General features: G+C 33.1%; 1 protein-coding gene across 2 annotated transcripts in view; it reads right to left on the bottom strand.

The window, feature by feature from the left end:
• Window positions 1–25681, bottom strand: part of LOC129803108 (uncharacterized) — a 96542-nt gene that overhangs the window by 17517 nt on the left and 53344 nt on the right. For both annotated transcript variants that reach the window (XM_055849454.1, XM_055849456.1), the window contains exon 3: window positions 139–362. In XM_055849454.1, the coding sequence (XP_055705429.1) occupies window positions 139–362 (224 nt within the window). The remainder of the gene's footprint in view (window positions 1–138; window positions 363–25681) is intronic.

Consider the following 25681-nt stretch of genomic DNA (forward strand, 5'->3'; position numbering starts at 1 on the left):
TTATCACTACATCGGCATTCATTTTATGTATATTTTTCCCAGATTTTGAAAAAATATATAGAAATACCCAATGCTCTTTAATTCTTAAAATGAAATTTAATAGATAAAAGAGATAAAAGAGAATTTTGGGAGATTTACCTTGTGGTTTCCTACAGCATGAGCACTGTCGTAGACAAAGAGGTGATCATTGCAGTCGAGCTGGAGCATATCGAAGCGCAGCATAAATCTTTGAAGGATTGAATCCGTCTGAAATGTGATGATACAGTCGAGATTTCGTTCATTTTGTGACCAGAGCATAGCCCCGTCGATTTTCCTGTACACCTGGCGGAGGTAGTGGTTTTTGCACAATGATGACATGTGATCTGCAAAAAAAAAAAATAAATAAATGAATTTGTCAGCAATTGGATTCAATTGAGATGCAGTTAGGTTGAATTTGAAAGTGAAAAGGAAGACTTATAAGGGTGAATTGCTTTACATAATGGAAAATTAATGTCTTAATCACCATACAAAGAACACACAAATATATCATTGAATTTCCTCTCACAAAGTACCATGGAAACACCTCAAAATACCGCAATTAATTGTAGTTTAATAATCCACCATCATCCAAGACAAATCTATATTTTGCAATGTAGCAATTGATTTGGTATGCAGAGGTTGCGAAAGAAATCAATATTTGAACTCTGACCCAATTAATTAATTACAGTCGAGGTATTTTGGTGTTTAGTTCTTCATTATTCAGCAATTGAAGTGAAACAGAGAGATCATAGAATTTATTCCATGAATTTTCTCCACTTTCGCGTTTGGCTTTTCCGGTGCACATTTCCAGTGAAAAATCAATAACCGCCCTCTTTTGCCTTGTTGAAGCATCGAGTGTCACTGGGCAAACAGTAATTGTGTGCTCAATAATGCCAATTTTGCACAAGAAATATCTCAGCTTTTCCTCAACTTTTCTCACTGTTCCCGCTCAATTTCTCTTGTGAAAGTCTTTGAGAGTTCAATTAGGGAAAAATCTAGCGTACCCAACAGGAAATTTACATAAAAGCTCTCTTGAAATGCAATACATAATGGAATATTTTAATCACATTCGAAAATACTTTTTGTTTCTTGGATTTCACTCTGTATCTCATTTTCTTATAGTTTTGCATACATGTTAATGTCAAAGGAATATAAACTGTAATAAAATACCATGAAAATAAATATCAAATTTAACAAAGGCTTCTAATTAGCTCTGAACGTTCATATTTAGAAAATTAAACTCTACAGCTAAACAAATTTGTATGCATTACCCTATTAAAACAGTCCACTTCTGCTCTGAGAGTTTCAATTTATAACTCTAGTGTTCATAATGTATTATAGAATTCATTATATTCTTATAGGTATTCAAAAAAAAAAATGTTGCGGTTTCATTGAAACCAAAAATTGTTAATAAGTTAAAAATTGTTAATAAATGTTGAATAAGAAATCTAGCGAATTATACAACCAATTTTTCTGTTATGTTCAATCAAAATAAATTACGTAGAATTATAGATCTCTGACTGCTTGAACTCCTTTCCTTACCCCTTAAAGGCCTCTGCAGACGATGAGATTTTTTTTAAATGCTCCTTTTATAAAGAAAATTTCCCCTATCATTGTAACCAGTAACGTTATTTTTTTAAAGGCAATTTTTGGTGAAATTTGTGTAAATGCCAATTTGTGTAGAAATCTGAAGTTTCGAGTTGTTTGACGTCACGCTGTTTGTCGGTCCGGCCGTTATCACGCCTAGAGACCAAACGGTTAGAGATAGAGGCTTGGAACCTTCGGAGAAACCCGCCCCATAAGTTGATCCTGGCACCATTAACATGCCCTTTATTTACCCCTTTTATTATATACTTCTATTATTTATATATTTATTTATTTTATAGTCTTTTGGGGTTCCTCTAAAACGCGTCGTGCGAATTTTTTTTCTTCATTTTTTGATATGTTTTTGAGAAAATACCGTTCAATCATTCCTAATACCGGTTTTTCAAGGTCAAAGGTTAAAAGTGTCCAGAGAGTTTATTTCTGAACCGAATGGCATTATTTTTTGGAATTCCTGACAAGTCTGAACCGGTTACACTTGGTTATGAACCAAATAGGGGAAACTGGGATACCACCAAACATGGGGTAGCACCAAACACTAATTTTTATTTCTAAACTACTTGGACTATCTCAACCATTCCTTCATTAGACAAGCATCCCGATAGTGCCTATAAATTACTATAGGTCTTATCCTCTGATATCCAATATCCGATTAAAAAATCGCAGTGTTTGGTGGTACCCCGTGTTTGGTGTTGCCCCAGTTTCCCCTATTGTTTTCCATTTTAGAAGCTTTCTTATAGAAAAAAAATGATAAATTTTGATGCGAGCTAAATGTTTTTTTGAGAGACACATTTAATAATAATAATAATAATTTAATAATAATTTTATTCAAATTAATTTAAAGGAAGTGGAGCATCTTGTAACGGGGGCTTATTTGAATTGAAGCACCTTTAAAATAGGGCTTCTTCTCCTATTTTTTTTTTTAAATGGAACTGGACCTTACCACGATATAATTCAGATTCACAAACCAATTGTAAAGCTAAATTACAGTATGACAATGCTCAGTTAAAAAAAAAATAGAAGAAAAAACCCTATTTTAAAAGTGCTCCAATTTTAAGTCTCAACATTATTGACCAGCCTCCGGAGCTAAATGCTTCCTCACTCTCGTGTAATCTTAAAAGAAAATTGATTTTACAATAATGGAATTACAAATTTTACAATTTAATGACAAAAACGCTAAGACGGCGGTATAGATGCTGAAAACTGCACGGGTTTTCATTAAAACGAAACTGTACTTCGAAAGCATTGTTGATGAATAAATTTATCTATATCTATCTATCTAATTTTTTATCTATATCTATCATTCTATCTATCAATCTAAAAGCTTTAACAGAAATTTGAGAAAACAAAAATTGAGCTCAAGCTTTGTATTACTTTTCTCTTTTTGAACGACTTGAATGTCAATATATATCATGTTTTACATTTTATACTTGTGGTAAAAAACACAATGAAAAAATGTGTAAAATTTCCATACTATAAAAGTGTGAAATCGGATATTTTAATTATTTAATTGCAAATTATGTTTGATTTTGCACTATTTATAATCATGAAATTAAAACTTTCAACAAATTAAATAAGAATTGCAAATGAATAATTAATTGCAAATTAAGTTAAATTATCCACTGTAGTATAATAATGAAATTAATATTTTCAACAAAAAGAAAAAAAGAATCTAAGCTAAAACCACAATTATAGTTTGATTTAGAGTGAGTGTAAAAATGCTATGCTAAATGTTCAAACACGTGATTTCGATGTTGTACCTCAAAAGTACCTCGGTATTATGTACTGTTTACTGGTTCACAACCGATTTGATCCAATTCATACACTCAAAAGAGCACCCAAAATAGCTTATGAGTAATGTAAATGAATTTCAGATAAAAACTACTACTTTATCATCGTTTCATAACCGCTTCATTAACGGTTCATAACCGACTGTAATCAGTTCAGATTTATCACAAATTTTAAGACCTTTCCAACGATCTCAATCCGGATATCATTCGGTTGAGAAATGCGCTTTCTAAAGTATTTTTAAGCTTTGACTTTGAAAAACCTATATTTAAGGATAATTCAACGATTTTTTCATATAGGATCGAAAGAACACCTGTCCGTCAGGGAACACTTCATTGGCAATTTCGTTAAAATATTGAAATTTCATTTATGTATCTTACTAAATGCAAGTAATGTTTTTTAATAATCTTTGCTTTCACTTTTCTATAAGGATACATGATCAAATTTCATATCCCAAATGGACACAACCTAGTCCGCGGCAAGTGACCTTCAAAGTTGAAGCCAATTTCTTACTTTCACATACAAATGCGTATGGGATTTTTTCTGCACTCGTGATCGTTATGCTAAATATTTAAAAAGTGAGAAGTTTTTCCGTATTATAAGATAGCTTTCCGTACGGAGGGATAAATATACTAAATTTTTGTTTAAATAATTTTTTTCCTTGGAGCACTGTGAGCTGAGTCCGAGATCAATTTAGGAATTGGCTTCAAATAGCTCCATATAAAAAGGCCAACTTTCCAGGCGCTTGGACACAACATAATAGGGTGCCAATAAGGAGCCAATAGGGCGCCAATATGTCATAATATGAGTTCTTAAAGAGCCGATAGGTGTTTCTTCGATCCTACAAGGTTTGTTCAAAAAGAAGGTAACATTCCATTTTCTGTTTCTTTGATATCTTGGTAGACATACCCCTAATACGTTGGTAAGATCATCCCTCTTGGATTTTTAATTAGTCTTTTGTATATTTAAATATTGTTAGACATGTTCCTATATGTTTAAACTGAATCTCTATTAAATTATGTGTGAAAAAATGAAACGCACCAACCCACTAGAACTGTTATTTGTGGCATTTCGCAAATCTATTTTGAACAAAAAATATTTATAAGTGGTACAGGCTCTTCACAGGAACACCAAGAACTTGTCAATAACGAGTCTCATCGTAAACGCAAAAAAAACCGATGAAAACGGTGAAGTAGTAAAAAAATGTCTGAAACTGGAACATATGAAAAACTACACATTATGGCTCTATGTTAGATCTTTTTCACTGTACAATGAACTCATGTGGCATTAGGATTTTTTTGAATGAACAGAGAAATTTCAAAATGGGGGGAGAGGAAGGAAATTTACAGGAACTTTTCAAAGAGAGCTTTTGTCAATCATCAATGAACTCCAATATAATTATTTTCAGTGCTGTTTGTGACAAATTTCAGGAACATTTTGATTTTGAAACCTTCGACAAATAAATCAAATTGGTCTTCTAGGACTGTCGGTATGACTTTCATTGACGTGCTTGACCTCGGCGAAAGTTGCGACAAGAGTCAATTTATTTTCTCGATATAATCGACAGCATTTCAATGCTAATAAGCGCACAAAATGCTGCAAACTCTAGGTGATACGAGTATGGGTGGATACATGGTAGCCGTACATTTTGGGATGGGTTTGCGAAACAAGCTTTGTCATTCAGCAACATCAATAAACATCAAAGAGAGTCAGAAATGCTCCATGCCGTATCATGAGGTACCGTGCAATTTCCACGAGGTCAATAAATCACACAATTTTGGCCTAGCAACAATGAGTAAAGGCAATATTTGCATGCTGTTCCGTCTATTAGCGCCTATTTGTACGAAGGGTAGTAAAACTAATTTTCTTTGATTCACTTTCATTCTGCAAAAAACCAATATGCTTAACTACTCGGAACTGTTGCAAGAATCATACATATTACAATCTATTACTAAATTCCAGATAATTTAGCTACATTGTGTTGTATTCGTCAGAAATCACAGTAAATTTAATTTGGGGGTATTTGAAGAGTATTTCTAGTTAATACCTAATTTTTCTGAAAACCTTTGATGATACTAAGAACATTGAAAAACATCAAATAAATACTTGAGGGAAAGCAAATGATTTTGGAACAGAATAAAAGGTATAATTAAAATAAGTTTTTAATCTATAAATACATTATGTAGTTCCGTGTTAAGACATTCTTTGTAAGAAAATAATTCTCAGAAATTCAGTGAAAATATTTGTAACTATAGAAAAAGATATGTGTATAAAAAAATATGAAAAAAAGAAAATCCTACTAAAACTTTATGAATAGCAAAAGGATTTTCCGGGAAAAAAAGGCAGAGTCGAGAAGGAAATTCCTCATGTCTGGTGCGATAAAATTCAGAATAAATTCCATGTCTGTGTCTAAATCGTTGGGAAGACATAAAAGTTTCCACTAATGGACACATTTGAGGTTTCCCCCGCCATCCACAGTGAGACATGCGAAAGACAGAGAAAAAGGTCAAGAGGGAGGAAAAGTCAAGGGGGATGGGTAGGTAACATGAGCAATCGCAAAACTGGGAATGAATCCAAATCGATAAATAATCGTTAGGATGGCAAAAAAGGAGAGGCGTGATATGTCTGTGAGGAATTTTAATAGGAAATTATATTGGCTCGACGCGATGTCTGGTATTCTACGACGAGAAATGGTTTGGGTGCGTTTTTCGATGGATTTATGCGGAAATTATGGCGAGAGCACTCCTCCAGGCAATTCATCATTGATCTGTCGCCCTTCAATGTGGATATGGTGAGACAATTCTGGGTATCTGCACAATGTTCAGCATTCCACTCCTAGTGCAAAATCTTTCACCAAAAACAGATTTTTACTTTTTAGATGGGATAATCATAGGGAAATTTAAGTATTTCCAAACCAACCAAATGAAGAAACTTAATAAAATGTTATTAATTTTTTAAAAAAGCTTTACCTTTTGATGCTTCTGGGTTATTTGAATTTTAAAGTTGAGGTTTTACGCGATTGGGTCGATGATTTGAGACATTTTACAATTGTTAGGGGAGACTGGGGCAAAAAGTCACAAATCGAAAAATTAAAATTCAATATCTTCCAAGGTAAAAAAGATAGCGCCTCAAATTTTTTTCTATAGATAGCCTCCATAGACATTCTTCAATGTCGAAAGTTTCTTAGAATTCGAACAAGGAATTTAGAAAATAAAAAAATATCGAATTTTTAGCCCTATTTTTGAAATATTTTCCTTGCAGAAGATATCAATTATTACCTACTTATTTTCCAAAATTGATGCACTGGTGAATATTTTCTAAATAATTTAGATTTTTTGAATACGAATCCGCTATCTAGTTTAGAATTTCACAAAAGTTCTTTTCTCCAGAAATCCTTTTATTAAAAATGGCCACTTGGGGTAAAAAGTAACAAAAGGTATAGAGCAAAAAGTAACAAAAGAGCGAAGCAATTTATGATGTCTCACGGCGAAAAGAAACGTCATTATCATGTCTCGCCGCTTGTTGTTTGCATTGGTCAAACGATTTGCAGTCTTTTGTGTGTTTTTTCTAAAATAGCTTGAAAAGCGCTTTTCTCGTTTTCTCACTTTTCTCGCAGAGAAAACGGTGTTTTACAAAGTTGTAGATGAATAAATTTGCTATGAAAATATATCCACTAGGTATTTTTTCAAATTTACGGAAGCCTGTAATGAAGCGAATCAAAATATGATAATACCCAATGTCTGATACTATTTGCCCCAGCATTTTTGAAAATAGTCACAAAATTACCTTTTAAGGTGTCTACACATTGGGAGCAATTTTCGTCAAAAATTGCGTTTTTGACAGAAATTTGACGTTTCCCCTTACAACGCTGCAGGGAATTTCCTTCAAAAAAGCAATTTTTGACAAAAATTGCTCCCCATTTGTAGAGGCCATTAGAAATTGGCTCGATAAACGTATTTCCTTATAAAATAGAGGAAAATTACTTTCACAAAGTTGTAGAGCGGTAAATTTCCTATAAAACTGCGCTAATTAGAAATTTTTGAAGCGCTCGTGTAGCTTGTAAAAAAATAAAATATCCGTTTTGTGACTTTTTGCCCCAGTCTCCCCTAGTGTTTAAAAATTTAAGTTGCACTGACTTGGCCAGCCCTTAAAGCAATTTAGAATTATGTCTGCAATTCCTGGTATTTTATCTATTTATAACAGCTACAATTGATTTTCAATCAATACCAATAACAAGGAGTAATTGCATTATTGTGCTAAAGCTAAATGATACCTCGAGTCATAAGGTAAGTTCAATGAATTCCTCTTTGCTGCCTCACGCGAGACATTTTTAATTTCAGAGACATTTTGATAAGCTGTATGAGGAGGTGAGGACTATCTGAAGAGTTTCTGTGCAATCCATTTTATGTGGTTTTCATTCCCCTTGTGTCTACAACGAAAGGGTGCGGCTTCTGGATGGAATCCCACTCCAAATGGCATCTCTCCTTTGATTCCCGACGATGGCATCCGGTGTGTGGTATTATGTGGCTTGAAGCCTCGAGGATCCTCTTCACTCCATCACAGCAGACTTTCTTCTCGTAGAGTTTGTCGTCTCTAGAAAACAAACACTCATCCCTTCGGCTCAAAGTTGCGGTGCAACCCCATTATCTACCACTTGTCTCTACGAGTTTTTGGGGGAGAACATTCCCATCGACTTTTAATTCATGAGAAAAGGCTAAACTGGACTTTCAAAGAGAAATTTCTCGGACCATTCCCTTTATGTGTGCTAAGTTAAGGAAGCAAAACACACCACACATATAATTAATGAAAAAAGATTATTTTTTGTTATTTACTTGTGTTCTGCCACGATAACAATTGAACTTTCAAACTTTAATAAATTTTCAAAAAAAGTAAGAATTGAAGGAAACAGTGTAGCAAACCGATTTCTTGCGAAAAACACTTGGAATCAAATGATTTGTGAAAAAAGAAGTAATAAATAATACTATTTTATTTATGCTTTAGTCAGCTTGGATACAGTTCATAAAAGTTCGCCAAATTACTGTTAAAAAGACCTCAGCTTCCTAATTATTCGTCTAACCCGCCCTCCTCTAGATTTACGTACAGTAGAGCCTCGCTATAGGCCATATTTGGTTCCAGATTTGACACTTGGGTCGCACTATAGTCCATGTCATTTTTTAAAATTATCAACGAATTTTAGTATTGAAATTGCTCGACGCGGCTTCCACTTTCTTTTCGATTGTGGTACTTGTCCTCGTTCTCTTAATTATGGATCACAATTATCATAACTTTTCAATAAAGTTTGCCAAAAATATTAAAATAATTATGACAACTTAAAATCAGTGTTTTGAAATCAACGGTCGATAAATTGTGGACTATAACGGGGTTCTACTGTAATATTTCCTACAACTGGAATGAACCGGTACAAACCGATTATTTTATCTTAAAATTAAATTATAATATTTCTGCGCTGTTGTTACTAATTCTTAAATTTATTTGAAACCGATTTAAATCAATTTATGAATAATTTGTTTGTATGGTTGAAGGTACACCGAGTACACCTATTGGCATTTCAATAACTCGTGTCATTATCTTGACACCCTATTTTGTACCATTTGGGATATGATGTTTGGACACTTATCGTTATAGGAAAAGATGATTAATTGAAAAACGACATATCAATACTTGTTTTATTAAATACATTTAATAAATTTCAATATTTTGACGAAATTGACAACAAGTGTTCCCTGATAAAGAAATGTTCCCTCTACCCTATAATGTCCATATACTACAATGCCCTTGAACCACTCTTAATATCGCATTTTCAAGGATAAGGTTTAATAGTTTCTAAAAACAGTTTTTATTGGGATTCTTATCTCATGCGTTGTACCCGTTGTAATAGTTGTTATTGATACGAAGATCGCAATTTAGGATACACTTAAGGACCTTATGGATTAGAATACAATTCTTTGTCCGACATTCCAAAAGATTGATTTATGATGAAGCTAAGTAAAAAAGATCTATCTCATGATATAGAGCTTATCATGAATTGTCTGCATTATTGCAAAAACGTATACAAAAATAAAGGAAACGGTTTGAGCCGCTTTTAAAATAAGTAAAAAACATGGCTTTATGGAGAGGAGGGAAAATGAGAGGAAGAGAAAAATAACGTCTGGACATAATATTTTTATGGGGGTTATCGAAGACCGGACGTTGATATCTTTTACCGTTTAAGTTCCGTACCGGTGACGTTTAAGGGGATTTTATGATGGCAAGTCCGCTTGCCATCGACGTGGTCCGTTTTTGGATAAGACATATTTAATTTTTTTAGGCCTCGACACGATTAATAATAAATAACCATTGACGATTTGAAAAAAGCGAATAATAGAGTGAATAGCCTAATTCAGAACCTACTCCAAATCAGAATTTTGTTAATAAAACTTATCAATATAAATGGATTTTCGATTAATCTGGAGTGCAAGGATAAAAAAATTAATACCGTGTTTATTAAGGAGAAATTCTGTATTCCCATTAGGAGTTTTGAAAAAAATCCCATTCCCAAGAGGTTCTTAATAAGTCTATTTTACCCTACCGCTTTTTTTTTGTAAAGTTCGAGCAATAAAATACCCGTTTCATGTCTAGAATTCCGGCCACCAACAGTGACAGTTTGAATAAGGGTACAATCTTTGACAGAAAAGAGCCTGTCTCGGGATGAAAACCGAGTCAAGCTGGTAGAATGGAGAAAAAGCATTGTTGTACACAAGAAGTGCATTTTCTCAAGTATTCCAAACACTTTCCTGCTATTTATATTTTCCACTTAAGTATTTTCCCATTGTTTCCATTCACGTACAAGAGTATTTTTCTGATGGTTGCGAAAGGCCCAACATTTACTATTCCGAGCACTCTGTTGAAGAGCATTTCATTCACCATGAAGCTTACAAATGTTTGCAATATTCAGAATTTCAATTCATTTGAAACAATCTAAATGTCAGTGGCAAGCACTTTTACTTAAAAATTTTCTCATGATCGAAAAGGCACGATGAATTTTCGAGCACGTTTTCATTTGTTTTTCCACAAATCAGATATATGATTGGAAAGCTGGCAGTGGATGATATTTGTAAATATTTTGCCAGCCACAAAAGTAGTCTCTTCTGATTCAAAATACAATTTTCAGAATCCCGAAAAAATTTCTTTCTCACAATTCTGTTCACAATATCCGTATAGTGAATTATTAAAAATCTTATGAATTATTATGGAACATCAATTAAATTGGATTTAAGAGCTTATTTTCGATTTTTGTGATGAAGGCTAGACTCTCTCTTTTTTGGAGCAATTGCAATGCCGTAGACAGACAGGCTTATTGCCTCTACACATTGGGAGCAATTTTGTTCAAAAATTGACTTTAAACAGAAATTTAGACATCTGCCTACAGTGACATAGGCAATTTCTTTAAAAAAAAATCTTTTACGAAAATTGCTCCCAATAATGTGTGATGGGGAAAATGGGATAAAAACACCCTAAAATCAATACCAAAATGGGATAAAATTAATTCCACAATAACCTATAATCAATACTAGCGAGGTATTGATTCTAAAGAATATTTTTTAATCAATACTAAAATGGGATAAAATCAATACCGAAATACCCTAAAATCAATACCAGAGTGGGATAGAATCAATACCAAAATGGGATAGAATCAATACCAAAATGGGATAAAAATCACTACCAGAGTGGTATAGAATTAATACCAGATTGGGATAGAATAATACCATAATGGAATAAAATCAATACTAGAGTGGGATAGAATCAATGCCAGAATGGGATGGAATCAATACCAAAATAGGATAAAATCAATACTCATTGCGATTGAAAATTAATGAATTTATGGTGTTAAATCAATGACAGAGATTTTCTTGAATTTAATCCCAAAATACCATAGAATTTAATACTACAACGTATTGATGTCCTTTTAATACCAAAAGTATCCCAATAAAGTATTGATTCTAGGGTATTTTTTCTCTGTGTACGGTTTAATAGGATATTGATGGGAATTGGGAATGTAGTCTAATCATTATTTTGACTATAATTACGTTAAGTCGTCTCTTGGCTTAAGCAGTAGTTGTGACCAACACACAAGGCTAATGGAGAACTATATAACAGATCATAAAAATCTTCATTTGGTATAAAAAAAAAGAACAGAAATTGCAACATTTGAAGGCTGGCGTGTTCCAAGACATCCCATCTTCGCTTAAGTGGTCTTAAGACTAGAGCTTTAGCCCAGTTCCTGAAGGTCTCAATATCCTTAATGGCAACCATTTTTATTGCTTTTTCAGAATCTATTAGGCCATTCATCCTTAAAAATCCAATCCTAAGTTAAATTTTCCAAAATATCTTGACTGATAAAAAATATAATACTTAAGCCATATTGACAGGCCTTAGGTCTGAAGCCCGTATTATAGATAGATAGACAGATATATTAAAGTTTCATCTCAGTTTACAATGGTTCAGTCTTTTAGAATGAAAATTGCCATCGAGGGTAAGGATATCGAGCCAGAAATGGAAGTTTGTTCCATTGAGAGTTTAAAATAACCCGTAACAGAGAGTTAGCGTCAACATTTCATAAAACAAACACAGTCACAATTTCAGAACAAATGAAAAATTTGTTATTGGGAAGATTGTAACTTATGCCCTAGACACACTTGCGACTTAAGTCAAGAGACGACTTAGTGGAAAATGATGGAAAAGAAGTTTAATCATTATTTTGAATATAATTACGCTAAGCCGTCTCTCGGCTAATCCTCATGTCTGTCAAGGCCCTTAGAATGGTTAAATAAAATCAATTAATTCCTAAGCCCACATGAATTCAGTTCTTCTGGTAGTTTAGAAGTTGTAAACGTTCGTGAATTAGGTTTAAACCTCTTGTCTGATGACCTTTATACCGTTTTGTGGTGGCGCCTCTAACTTGCTCTTAACCTAATGTTCTTTGAAAGGCAGATACTTCCTCTGATTCTCGGGGTCATAAGATATGATACTGTGAGAGAATTCCGGATTAGAATAAACTATGAATTGACGCAACACTACTGAATATTCAACATTGGGGTTTCAAATCAAGGAAAATGAATGAGCCCAGTCATTTTATCGGATGATGTATAAAAGCTATGAAGTCAGGAACCGGAGTGGAAAAAGTCAAGAAGCCAATGTTACTCCCGTTAACGATGGAGAGACGTAAGCCTTGCTCTATGCATGTAGTCAGGGCCGTAGCTAGGGTTGAATTTAAGGTAGGGCATCAGTCGTTAAAGGTAGGGCCATCAACATTTTTGATTGATCTATTTTGGTTAGTCGATTTCCGTCTCACTTCACTTGAATGTAAGTGAATGAGGTAAAACAAAAAAAATCAAAAAGACAAATTTTAAAAATAAAATATATTATTCTAATTCGTCGATACATATATTTAAGTGGTCACGTGGGTCAAAATTGACAAAGAACATCAGATTTTGTTCTGATTTCTCTTCAGCATAATAAAAAATATAATTAATTCAAGCTCTTACGCATATAAAAGTACAATATTCAAATTATATTTCCTGAAATTTTCATTTAAAAATGTATCCTGTGGAACTTGATTTTTGGAGACATTTTCGAAAAAAACATACTTTTCGGTGGACAAGATTTCTCGAAATTCGTTCATCTAGAAACCAAAAACCAAATATTTCCTATTACGCGATGAGTTAAATTGAACGAAGGAATTTTCAAAAAACCAAATTTGAATTTTAATTTGCTGAAAAAAATTGAGAAATTATTATATTTTTACAGTCTTCTTGATCAATGTAACCCCTTAACTATCTTGCAAATGCGTAAATGAGAAAAGGAAATATATTGAGTTTTTTTTATATAAGATTTGCAAGAATCTTTACGCTCATTTTGCTCAGAATAATTGAAAAATATTATTTCATTTAATTAATCATCAAATAATTGCAATTTCAACTCATTAATAACAATGCCAAATTGATAGATAAATTTCTATTTTATTTTTTTAAAGATGTTTGAGAAAATATTTAAATTTTTCACAAAATTATCGTTTGACTTTTCATACGACTTTAACCAATTGCATTAAGCACTTCAATCGATCACTTATCGATTACATGCCATTTAATAGAAGATTAATTTCTTCTCTACCATTTCATACTACGAACATTTCACTTAGAACATTATCTTAGTTTCTGGTTTTTAAGGTAGGGCATTGGAATTTTTAAGGTATAGGGCATTGCCCCATGCCCCCCTAGCGCTACGGCCCTGCATATAGTCCTACCTATAAATAAGTTAAGTATTAGGTTGACCGTTCGAAGCTCTAAAAGTAGCCTGACTAAAAAAGACTGACTATAGGTAGCGGTGGTTTCCTTGTGAGATAGTCTGATACCGTTTTCAGAACAATTTCAAGAGCAACTACTTTCGCTACATATTTTTTGTACTGTAGCTTAGAATTTATCTAACTTCAGTTTTTCACACAAGAGACTCTGAGATTTAAATGAGCAATACTGAATTCTATCGAAGATCTACTATAAGATGAGTTTCGGAACTCTCACATACATTCTAAATTGGAAACTTTGGCTTGCAGCGGGAGACCAAAAGTTCTATGAAAAGTAAAAAACAGAGTAAAGTTCTTGTGCACCTAATAAAACTTTGTTGTGTTGGAATATTAGGGGAAGTTGGGGCTGTATTACATATGGATGATTTTATAGAGAGAAATCAATTTTTAGGATATCAAATTAAAAATCCAAGAAAAAAAAAACATAACACTTAGATAACTTCATTATACAATTTTAATTCATAGCAAATGAGTCGTGAAAAAGTTTAGCAAGATGGAAATACTCAACACTACTCTATTGGTTCAACTTCTCTTTTCAATATGATATCGAGAGCTATTTCCACACTCTCTATATACCGTGTATTTCTTCTCATCTAATTATCCGTCCAAAGGAAATCAAGGATGATGCTTTTCCGGGGGAAAGTTAGAAAACAATTTCCAAGCGAGATGCTCTTGCAAATGAGCTTGTGAGAAATTAAGTTTCTCAATTCTCATTTTCTGTTCAGAGAACGAGTTGTAAGGGTGAAAATCGATTTTCGATTTTTCCATCATAGTGCTTCCTCTTCTTGTGCTATTTGCTGGAGAAAAATTTGATGCATCTGATGAGGAGGAAGTGAATGGGAAAAAAGAGAAGCAAATCTCCAGCAGATGTTACACGGGACACTTCTACCATATTGGAGACATTGGGTAATGTTTTCCACTCATTTTAGGGGTAGTTATTTGTATTCATGATGTTCACTAAGGAATATAAAAATAGAGCTTCGAGCAAGAATATTTGTCACGTCAGAGGAAAGAATCATTAACACATAGTACATTTGCATATGAAGCACTTCAGCAATTTAATCTTTTGATTAAACTCTAATTCATGATATAAATCTAAAAGTAATTTAATTTTTGCTCAGTCGTACTTTAAAGTTAAATAAAGCAATTTAAATGTTTTTCTTTTGCATAGAAAGAGAAAACTCTCCGTGGTTTCCACTAAAAAGTGGAAAGCCAGAGAAGTGTCTCCAGAACACTTCATTGGTAGCAAGAGTGGCAAAAAAAATGATTAAATGGTGTAACTCTATTGACAGGCAAAATGCCATCCTATCACCTTCCACCCTCAAAAAGAGGAAAACCATGAAAAATGATCTCACTAAGCCTCGAGACAATTCCCTCCACACAATTCATGACCCTCAATTTATCATCTTAATTATTCTTTTAATATTTTCCCACTCCCTTACGCACTCGGTCATCCCTTATTGCTACTGCCGTATGGTAAATAATTGTTAATAACTTGTAATAAAATTTGACATATCCGCCAGATTCATAATAATTTTATGTGATATTCCTTTATAGGGAAATTACTCCACCAACCGTCAAAGTCAATATTTTATGAAATCCTCTTAGTCAGATACTCTCGAAGGATTCAGACAAAGTCTTAGAATAACATTTAATGGAGCCAACCCACAATCCTCATGCAAGGATTCACTAGGAATTATCTAGAAGTTCATACATACCCAAGCAATTTAGGGACTCTTTCAAAATGGTATTATGTATGGTGTATTTAAACTAAGAACTCAATGTTTAACATTGACAATAAAAGTTATTTTAATTTATTGAAGGTAATTAAAATTCACACTTCTTTTCAAATATTGAAATAAGTGCAATATTTATTAATAAAAGTGGCTAATTTTAGCAAAATATTTATAGTTTACTTTATTAATTTAGAATAGGAGGGAAGTGATTTTAGACATGAACACTATTTCATTGAATTTATTGGAGTTTATTTTATTTTTTCAATATAAATGATTTATTTTGTGGAATATGTGGCTCATATACTTCGATGGCAATTTCGCTGAGTGTATCAAGTCAGTCTTCCCAGAAATTTAGGGAAAATAATTTCTAAGATTTACTTGAAAAGATTTTGAAGAACATTGACCAAAATTCACACCGGAAGTGTTGCCAAAACTATTAAGTTCCATCTCTCCTCAACCCCAAATACACGTCTTCTTATGGCGAAATAAAAATTTTTGGCCATTTTTCAGACATCCAAAAAATTCAATTTCAATTTTCAATTTTTTTTTTGGGGGTTTTCATTAGAATGTTGAAGGGCACAAATAGACCAAATGAGGTGGAGATCATGCGTAGGGTGTAGGCAGGAGGCGAAGTGGTCCATCTCTCCCACTACTGTTCCAACTCTCCTCGAATGACTATATATGGATAGCTAAAAACCGTTCCCGTCCGTCCATCCATCCGTCCGGCCGCTCTTTGGAGCTTAGTAGCTCCCGAACTAAAAACGATATCGACTTGCGGTTTTCGGCAAAGGTTATCGGGTGAAAATTGCAACTTGGTGCATTGATCACCCACCCCCTACCCCTCCTTCTGCCATTTTGAATAACCCCTGTTTTGTTTTCTCAGTGGCTCTGCCCCTATGGCAACGATCGGGCTTAAATTTTAGTATGTTATAGCTGGGCCTTAGAGCTTTCGATCAGTACCAAACTAAAGGTCCCCTGTCCCCCCCTGACCCGAACTGTAAGGGTCAAAAAAATCTTTAAATGGCCATAACTCTGAAGAGTGAGGGCGTTTTGGAAAGCTCTCGTGAAATGTCACTTCCCCTTCTAACATCGCAAGTTCATAAAACAACCGGTTGGGGCGCTATTATATTAAAAAAGATTTTTTAATTTTCTAAGTTAAATAATTCAAAAATTTCTTTCTGCATCGGGCTGAAATTTTAGTATGTTGTAGCCGCACATTATACCTATCAAGCAAAAACAATACTTAAGTCGATCGATAACCCCTGACCCAAGCTGTAAAGGGTCAAAGTTCGAAAATTGATCGGCCTCTATCTCCGGTTCTAATTAACATTTTGACCTAAATTTTGGGTTTTTGGTTTCGTCTCGATGAGCACTTTCAGATTGAAGTTCAAAAAGTCACCACAGGTGGCTCTGCGATAGCGTTAAAATTCATCAAAATTCAAACTCATTTTTCTCAAAAACTCCTTTGTAAAAGTTAATCAAATTTTAGAGTGTTATACCGGATTCAGACTTAAGGCTTAGCTATATGGCTTTATTGCTCGAATTTATTATCAATTACAATATTTTTTGAAAAATTTTACTTAGAATTGGATTTTTAAGGATAAATGACCTATTAGACTCTTAAAAAGTAATAAAATTACTCGCTATTTAGGATTTTGAGACCTCTAGAATTGGGCTAAACCTCTAGTCTGAAGTCCGCTTTATAGTCTAGTTTATGAGGTTTACAAAAAGTGGCGTGGGTTCGCTGTGGTTACAATAGAACCGGAGATATTCACGGAGATCACGAAATTCAAAACGCCATTTCTCCGAGTCTATTTGACCGATTTTGATGAGTGAGGGCTCAAATGAAAGACCTTACAAAATGCTACAACTTTCGGAAATTTGGCGTTAGGGATTTTAGTTTTTTCAAGAGTTTTTTGGACTTTGGCAGCATCGATGCAACTATATTGAGAATTGAAATTCGTTTGTGTTCTTCGATCTTGAAAATGTTAATCCTGGAACTTCTGATTGCCCTGTATTAAAAAAAATGACTTTTCATATTTTTTTGATTTAAGTTACAGGATCGACGTCTGAAATTAATTCATTAATTCTTTCTCAACCACTTGTTCTTAATGGAGTCACGGGCTTGGGATATCTAGGTTAACTTTCCACGATATTTTCTTCTTTGCCACTTTAATAAAGTGAAAAAGAAATATTTCTCAGAATTATCTACACCAAGGTAATCTGAAAAAATCTCAGCTATTATAGGATTATCTGGGCTTATCACTGGGTTTTGCAAGCACCAAATATATCAAGTAAATCTCTCTAAAAGACAAACATCCTGTAAAGTTTTTAGCTTTTTGGCCATCACATATTGTTAAATTGCGAGAAATACTACAATAAAATTCAAATCCAATTAAAGGGCATGAAATTTCGTAACAATCACTGTGCAGAAAATTATATTATGAATGTTAACCCAATGGCTAAATTAAGTATTAAATTGATTTAGCTTTATAAATTTATGCGCAACATTTTGTAGTCCGGTTTATATATATATTTTTGCAGGTTCCATCTAAAACTAAAACGAAAGAGTACTGAAAATTGTATTTCAGATAGGCCATTAATAAAAATATTTCTTTCTCATTTTCTGCGGTTTCAATGGGTTAGTAAAGGTACTTAAAGTATTTGGGTAATGGCTCACGAGAGCCATATACAATAATTAGTTTTCTCAGGCTTTTTTCACCACCCCACATCATCCTCTATGTTCATTCTTGGAGCAATTTTATTCGCATTTTGTGTGGAAATGTGAAAAGACGTAGCTGTAATTAGTTGAAAATTGAAGAATACCCGGAGAAATTGACTTGAGAATTATTTTCATTGTCGGGATTTTCTCCTCGTCATTTCCGCCTTTTGAGAGGATGCCTCCGCCAAAATGAAAAATATACTTTTGGCGAAATAATGAAGTCATTAGAGTGGAGGAAATGAAGAATTTTCCATAGATAATTAAACCATTGTGCATGTCAGGTAGAAGATGCCAAATGGTTCAATTGCATTTTCATCCCTAACTCGTCAAATTGGAAGCTTCACTTGAGATTCAGGTTAATTTGCATGTCCGGAAATTACGTCACGTTACGATGGAAATGAAAATAGATAATGGTTTTCAATTTGACCGCTTCAAGTCATCTACCGTTGAAGCATTATAGTATTTCATAGTTAGAAAAAAAATTAATATTTTATTGAGTGAATTTCAAAATGAATTACGACAGATCATACATTTTAATTACTTTCATTAATTCTCATAATGTTTATTTGATGAAACTTCCATGCTCTGACTGCTGAGTGTTAATATGCCACAATTCAGCTAAAAAGTTAATTAATAGGACTTATTTTACAATAATAAAATTTCTTGACAGATCATAAATGGATGAAATATTTTTTTATAATGTATTGCAGACGAAAAACATTTGCATAACAAACGAATTTTGCTTAGGATATTTATTTTGTTAAGAACAATACACAATAACTTTTGTTTTGTAAACATGTTTTTGACATTTCAATGAGAGTGAGCGAGATCTAGATCTAGTTATCTCGCTCACTCTCATAGGATATTTTGAAAACATGTTTACAAACAAAAGTTATTGTGGGTTATGCCCAACGCACAATAGCTTTTGTTTTGTAAACATGTTTTTTGACATTTAAGTGAGAATGAAAAAGATCAAAATCTAGTGCTATCCCTCACTCTCATAAGAAATTTTGAAAACATGTTTACAAACAAAAGTTATTGTGCGCTGGGCATTTGGCATAAAAGCCGTGAAATCTATTTTTAAATTTTCTTCTAAAAACTTAGAGTAATCTTAAAATAAGGCTGTATTTGATACAATTCATCGTAGAATAAAAGACACCGAAGCTTGACTTTTCCAACAGTCCACCGCTTAAGTCATTGTTATGTATTATAAGAGATAATATATAGAGATATTTTGCAATTTTGCAGCTACTATTATTACTTTTTCGTTTAAATTATTGAAATTGCAGAAAAGCAGTATAGGACTCTCGCTGTGCAAAATTAATTTGTCACCAAAATAACTTCTGGACATTTTGCAGAAAGCATGAGGTGAGCATTCGAAATGGGCGGATGCGGTAACTTGCTCTTGGCGACAAATTTTCCATTAGAGTTTTGTTTCCCATCCGACGTTCTCGGATATAGATGTTAATTTAAACACATTTTATCTTTGTTCTTCCGATGCACTCCATTCATATTCTCGCGAGACCCTCTGGCTACTGAGATGTGCTAAAAGTTGTTTTGTTTTTTTGTGATAAAGCTTTTTCAAAATACATTTTTGAGAACCACAGATATAGTTTTCCTGAGATTGTTATCGATGGATTTGCAAAAAGTGAGTGAATACCAAAGTGCAAAAGAACTTTGATGAAACACAAAATTGCTTATCCCACAAGTTGAATTGCAAAACAAACTTTTCATTGAAACAATTAATACGTAAGAATTTTTGAGAGCTTGTGCCTCCATACACCTTTTAGATTGGTAAAATTTCATGAAAGCAGAATGGCATTTCTTTCTGTTTCAAAAGTTTTGCATATGTTTTGCGTACTCAGAATTGGATTGAACTAATGTTGAATTTGTTCTGATGTTTAAAAGAAGAAGTGGAAGAATGTTAATAGATGAGACAGTCATGTGCAAAACTTTAATAACTCCGTCACACCTTTTAGATCAGGAAAATTTCATGAAATCAAAATTCACATGTCTTTCTTCCTCACACGCTTTGCATATGTCTATCTCATTCTATCGCACTTCAATTTCGATTGAGCTAAATTGGAGTGATGTTTAAAAGAAGAAGAAGAGTGCGAAAGAGTGAGACAGACTTATGCAAATCCTTCAAGAAAGAAAGGGATGCGAATTTCGACTTCATTCAATTTTTCTGATCTACAAAGTGTACCAAAACCAGAAGACAAAAATAATGTGAATTTTGATTCCAAGAAATTTTCCTAATCCAAAAGTGTGCCGGACGGAGTCATCTATTAAAGTTACAATTGCTACACAATAAGAGATTAATTAATACAAAATATATGTCGCACTACGAAGATTATAGTGACATTTTGAAGAGTTTTCGATTTGAGATTTGAGTGACATTTTGAAGTTACAGAATAAGATAGAGATTTTTGTGCACTCTCAGAACCCGGTTTTATTTAGAAAAAAAAATGTGTACCCGTTTTTGTTGTATAAGTGACGTTTCTGAAGTTTTCTAAAAAAATATTAGTAAAAGAATAGCATTTTTGCATAGTATTTGCTGCACATAACTCATAAAATGATAATTAGGCACAAAAAAATAATTTCTTTTATGCTAAAAAATGTTTTAGAATCAATCTGTGCAATAGGGGAAACTGAGGCACCACCAAACACGGGGTAGCACCAAACACTAACTTTTATTTCTAAACTACTTGGACTATCTCAACCATTTCTTCAATGAACAAGCATCCCTATAGTGCCTATAAATGTGTATAGGTCTTGTCCTCAGAAGTCGAATATCTGATTAAAAAATTGCAGTGTTTGGTGCTACCGCGTGTTTGGTGGTGCCCGAGTTTCCCCTATGTCCTATTTATGAAAAATCTGAGACAAATCCACAGAAATTTCAAGTATGATTGTGATAAGTGACGTTTTTTAAGAATAAGAGATTGGACTAAAAGAACTTGTTTCTCCTCAAAATATTTAAGTTTTCTCTCAAAACTCTACAAATTATTCTTTTTATTTATATTGTATGGCGCTGTAAAAATTAAATTAATTCGCATTTGAAAGTGAAAATAATGTGAGGAAGGTCAGAAAATATATTCAGCAAATGATAAAAAGTGTAAACTTTTGTCATTGGGAATCGTTAAAAGGAATAATTCAAGGTCATTGTCGTGTACAGAGCATTTTGGGATTAAGAACTTCGAGACTAGTGACACTATTTGTAAAATTATTTTTTTACATAGGAATTATTGTACAGTATAGACTTTTCTTAAGATCAGGCTACTTTTTAACACGGGCGACAGTTACATTTGTCATTTTACATTAAATTTGTCGAATGATAACAGTAACGAATATGCTTCAATTAGTTTATATTAGTTTGGTCGTGATTTTATACCTTGAAGTATCCTGAAAGACTGGGAAATTAAGAAATTCCTCAAGTGAAATCGTAATTTTTCATACCATTAATATACTTATAATCCCAAGGCTGAATTGTCAAAAAAAATCGCACCAACAACTTAATAAGGACCTACAGACATGTAAATAAAATTAAGTGAAAAAATGCCAGTATGAGAGCTCGTCACCTTTGATGGACGGAAGAGCGACGTGTGAGTGTGTGATGAAATCAATTTCGTCATTAACATTTTAATTAAATGCCAGAAAGGGAGACACCAAACCCTCAGTGGGAGGCCCGAGATGTGACACACACCATAAGGATCAGTCGCCTGGCAAAAGTTGCTATAATTAATTTTCTTGTGTTGATGATGGTGTGTGCTTGATGGATATAAATAGAGGCAACTTTCATTATAAGTATTACAGGTTATATTGCTGCTTTTATATAACTGATACTCCTTCTGGATCTCTATTACCACAGACACCACACTTTTTACTGCTCGAACTCTACAGAGAGAGAGAAATATAAATCTTCTATTTTATCAATACCATGAAATTCAATCCCCACTTCTGAGAAAGTTATTTCTGAATATAATTTTTTGTTCTGACAATTTTTGAAGAATTATGTATGTCACTGTCTGAGGACCTTCATTTGATTGGTCCTGGAGCTAGAGGTCAAATAGCTAGGCATGGCGAGTTGTAGGACATTTTCATACGTCGACCTTCACATGATAAATGTGACCTTCACTTTGACATTTAATCTTTTAGCATCTCGAAAATACATCTCGCGATTTGTTTCATTGGGTGAGATTCAATCTCACGTAATGTAATACTGTCTTTGTGAAAATAAATATATCATTCACACACACAGTAAAAAAAAGATTACAAGGATAATCGTTGGTTTGCTTTTTTACCACGATTATTCTTGTAAGATTACTCAAATATGTATTTCAGCAAAGCGCATAATCTAAAAATGTATAATTTAAATTTTGTGCACTGGGAAATTGTGTAAACGCAACTGGGAATTATTACACAGTTATGTACATTTTCTTACATCTTTCGTGTAAAATTACACAGTTTTCAGACAAAATGTGTACAAATTACACAGTTTTCAGACGAAATGTGTACAAATTACACAAATGTGTATCAGTACACACGATTACATGTTTATGTAAAATTTACAATAAAAATCATGGTAAAATACCTGAAATTTTTTTACTGTGCACCTGAATAACCTCGAATCGTTAACTCAAGAATATCTGCAAACGGTTTCAGACGGCTATTCTATTCCAATTGAATATAATTTATATTTTATCATAAATCTATGTCACAGCACCATATTTAGTGGATTTTAATTTATTCAACAAATTGGTTTAAAACCGTTATAGATCGGTTACACATCAAAATGAATTAAATTGAAAAAAAAAATGTTGCAAAATGTTAAAATTATACATAGGCCATACACTGAGAGAAATCCGAAAAAGTCAAAATAACATTCCGGAAATATTAATTTTACCCTGCAGTATTGATACGAAATCGGTGTAAATATGACCCTTTCTAGGTGTATTATGGGTTAAAGTTACCCTTTCTTCATGTTGATTTTACCCTCAAAAGGTGTAAAATTAACATAAAAAATGTTGATATATTTTTAAACCCGAAAAGTGTTAAAGTTATGACGAAAAAAAGTTAATCGCACCCCCGTTTTTTTCTCAGTGTAGACAAGTTATAGATAACTTTATGCATTCATTAAAGAAAAAATGAAGTTTACATATAGTTTTCTGGTACACAAAGTCGCTTAAAATTAGAGCGTCCCGCGAAGTGGTTTATACTTGGCCACTTCGTATCCCTGTGTCCATAACGCCCATTAGAACTCACCCACCCTTAAGCAATATCTTGGAGAAAAAAGGGTACCGAGAGATAAATTTTCCACATCGACAAATCAGGATGGCAACTCTTGAACTTTTCTTTCAACTGAATATCCCACCAATTAAATCTCACCAGCACAGACCGATAAAAATGTCAAATCATGAATTATTTAGTAATGCAAAAAGTAAGTGAAAAATGCTCGAATGGGTAGCTGAAGATGCTAAAGATGGAAGTAAAAGGAAGAGAATCATTGAAAAAAATACGAAGAAGCTAATTGTTATGAAAAATAGGAAACTTTCGCCCGCATTGAAATGAAGTTACTTTTCTACAGATGGTATGAATGAAAATCAGCCCTCAGTCCATGCTCAGAAACCTTTTCCTTTCCCCTTCTTCTTATTTTCTTGAAAAATCCCATGGGTATAGTATTGTGACTGCAGGAGCTTAAAATTTCTCTTTCACATCATCACAGAGCCAAGCTTTGGGCAATTTTGCTAAAAGTTATTTCAATTTTGCATCTCATAGAAAATTTCCAACAGGGAGAATATAATAATTTTCCATGCCTCAAATTACCAACTTTACTTTTCCCATGGAGTTGGTCAGAAGTTGTGTCTTTGCGGAAAATCTGTCGTCTGTAATATGGATTACTCTCCCATCTTCCTCAAAACTTGAGAGATACTTGCATTTAGGATTAACATAAATGAGAACTCCGAAAATAGCACTTATTTAAAATTTAGTTGGTAAATTTTATAAATAGATGATGATATTTTAAATGCGCATATAAGAGTACATATTTATGATTTAAATTTTATCTTTAATAATAAAAAAGATAGAAATGTTTTCTGAAGAATCTATCTGCCAGTTAATTTTTAATAAAATTATTTGTAAATGTATTTTAAGCTTTGCAAATATTGAACTATGTGAAGGAAAACTTTTATACATTAAAGTATTTGTACAGAAGGTGTCTCGTTTAGAAAATTATATATAAAAGCCTGTATGCATTAGATATTGTCAGTACCTTCCAAGTCTCGTGTTTCTTTTCTCCACGTTATCATAATGAACGCAAAAGGTAAAAAAGAATGTGTAATTTAGTGCGTTGATAAAATTATGTAGAAGAGTGTACTTCTTGAAGTTCTAGATGTTTTTTTTTGTTGATTTACCCATAAAGAACAGCGTTGATGCGTATTTTGATAAATAATAGCACAGACGGTAATCACGGCTATTTTTACTCTTGATTGTCTAGCAATTTTATAAGAAATGTTGTTATGCAAAAGACAAGATAAAAGTCGATGAAATGATGAGTAAATTTGATTAATTGTATGAAATTATCACATTTTGTACAATAGATAAAATCCGAATTGCATAAAATATCTAAATATGTCCACAATTATGTACTTAATAATTTTTTTTAACTTAAAGGGACTGAAATATAATATTTATTTTGAGATAGAGAAGGGTGGAACTCTTTCACGTATGCATATTAAAAAAAAAGTTGTTTTTAGGATAATCAATTAATTTATGATGTGAAACAAAGAAAGTGGGTTACAACTTCAGTTGATTAGCCTGGAATCTTGCTCTCTTTTTACAACAAAAATACAATTAGTAAGGGACATTTCCACCGTTTTGGTCTTGAAGGTTGGAATCAGCACTGAGACGACCGACGGTGGACGCATGGGTTTACCATTACAATTTCTCACAATGCACTAGGGGAGACCGGGGTAGAATTAACCACCAAATGAAATATTTCATTGCGCATAATTCATACAAAAAATGTTTATATGAGGCTGATAAATATTTCAATGAATAGGAAGGGAAGTATATATTTAGAATAAAGAGTGGTTTTCTCAATATTCCTTCGCAGGCAAACTATAAGATACCACTATATAATATCATACGTGGCTAAATCTGCTCCGGTCTCTCCTAGACTGACATATCCCTTTAATGAATCTGACCTATCTATGGCATAGTTTAATAGCAAATCTTAAGCCCCACATTTCCTGGAAAATATAGGTCAGATTCATTAAAGAAATATGGAGAAAAAAAAATCAAGTGTTCGAAGCCAGAGTATACAAAGCCTGAAAGCCTTCCTCTAGTCTAGAGGTCAGAAAGCATGTATATACATTACAATCGAAAATGAGCTTAATTTTAATGCTCGAACTCCACGGAGAGAGCAGTATGATCCCTCGATTTTTTCACCCCCCAAAA

This window comes from Phlebotomus papatasi, chromosome 2 (genome assembly GCF_024763615.1).
Source record: "Phlebotomus papatasi isolate M1 chromosome 2, Ppap_2.1, whole genome shotgun sequence".
NCBI classification, from domain to species: domain Eukaryota; kingdom Metazoa; phylum Arthropoda; class Insecta; order Diptera; family Psychodidae; genus Phlebotomus; species Phlebotomus papatasi.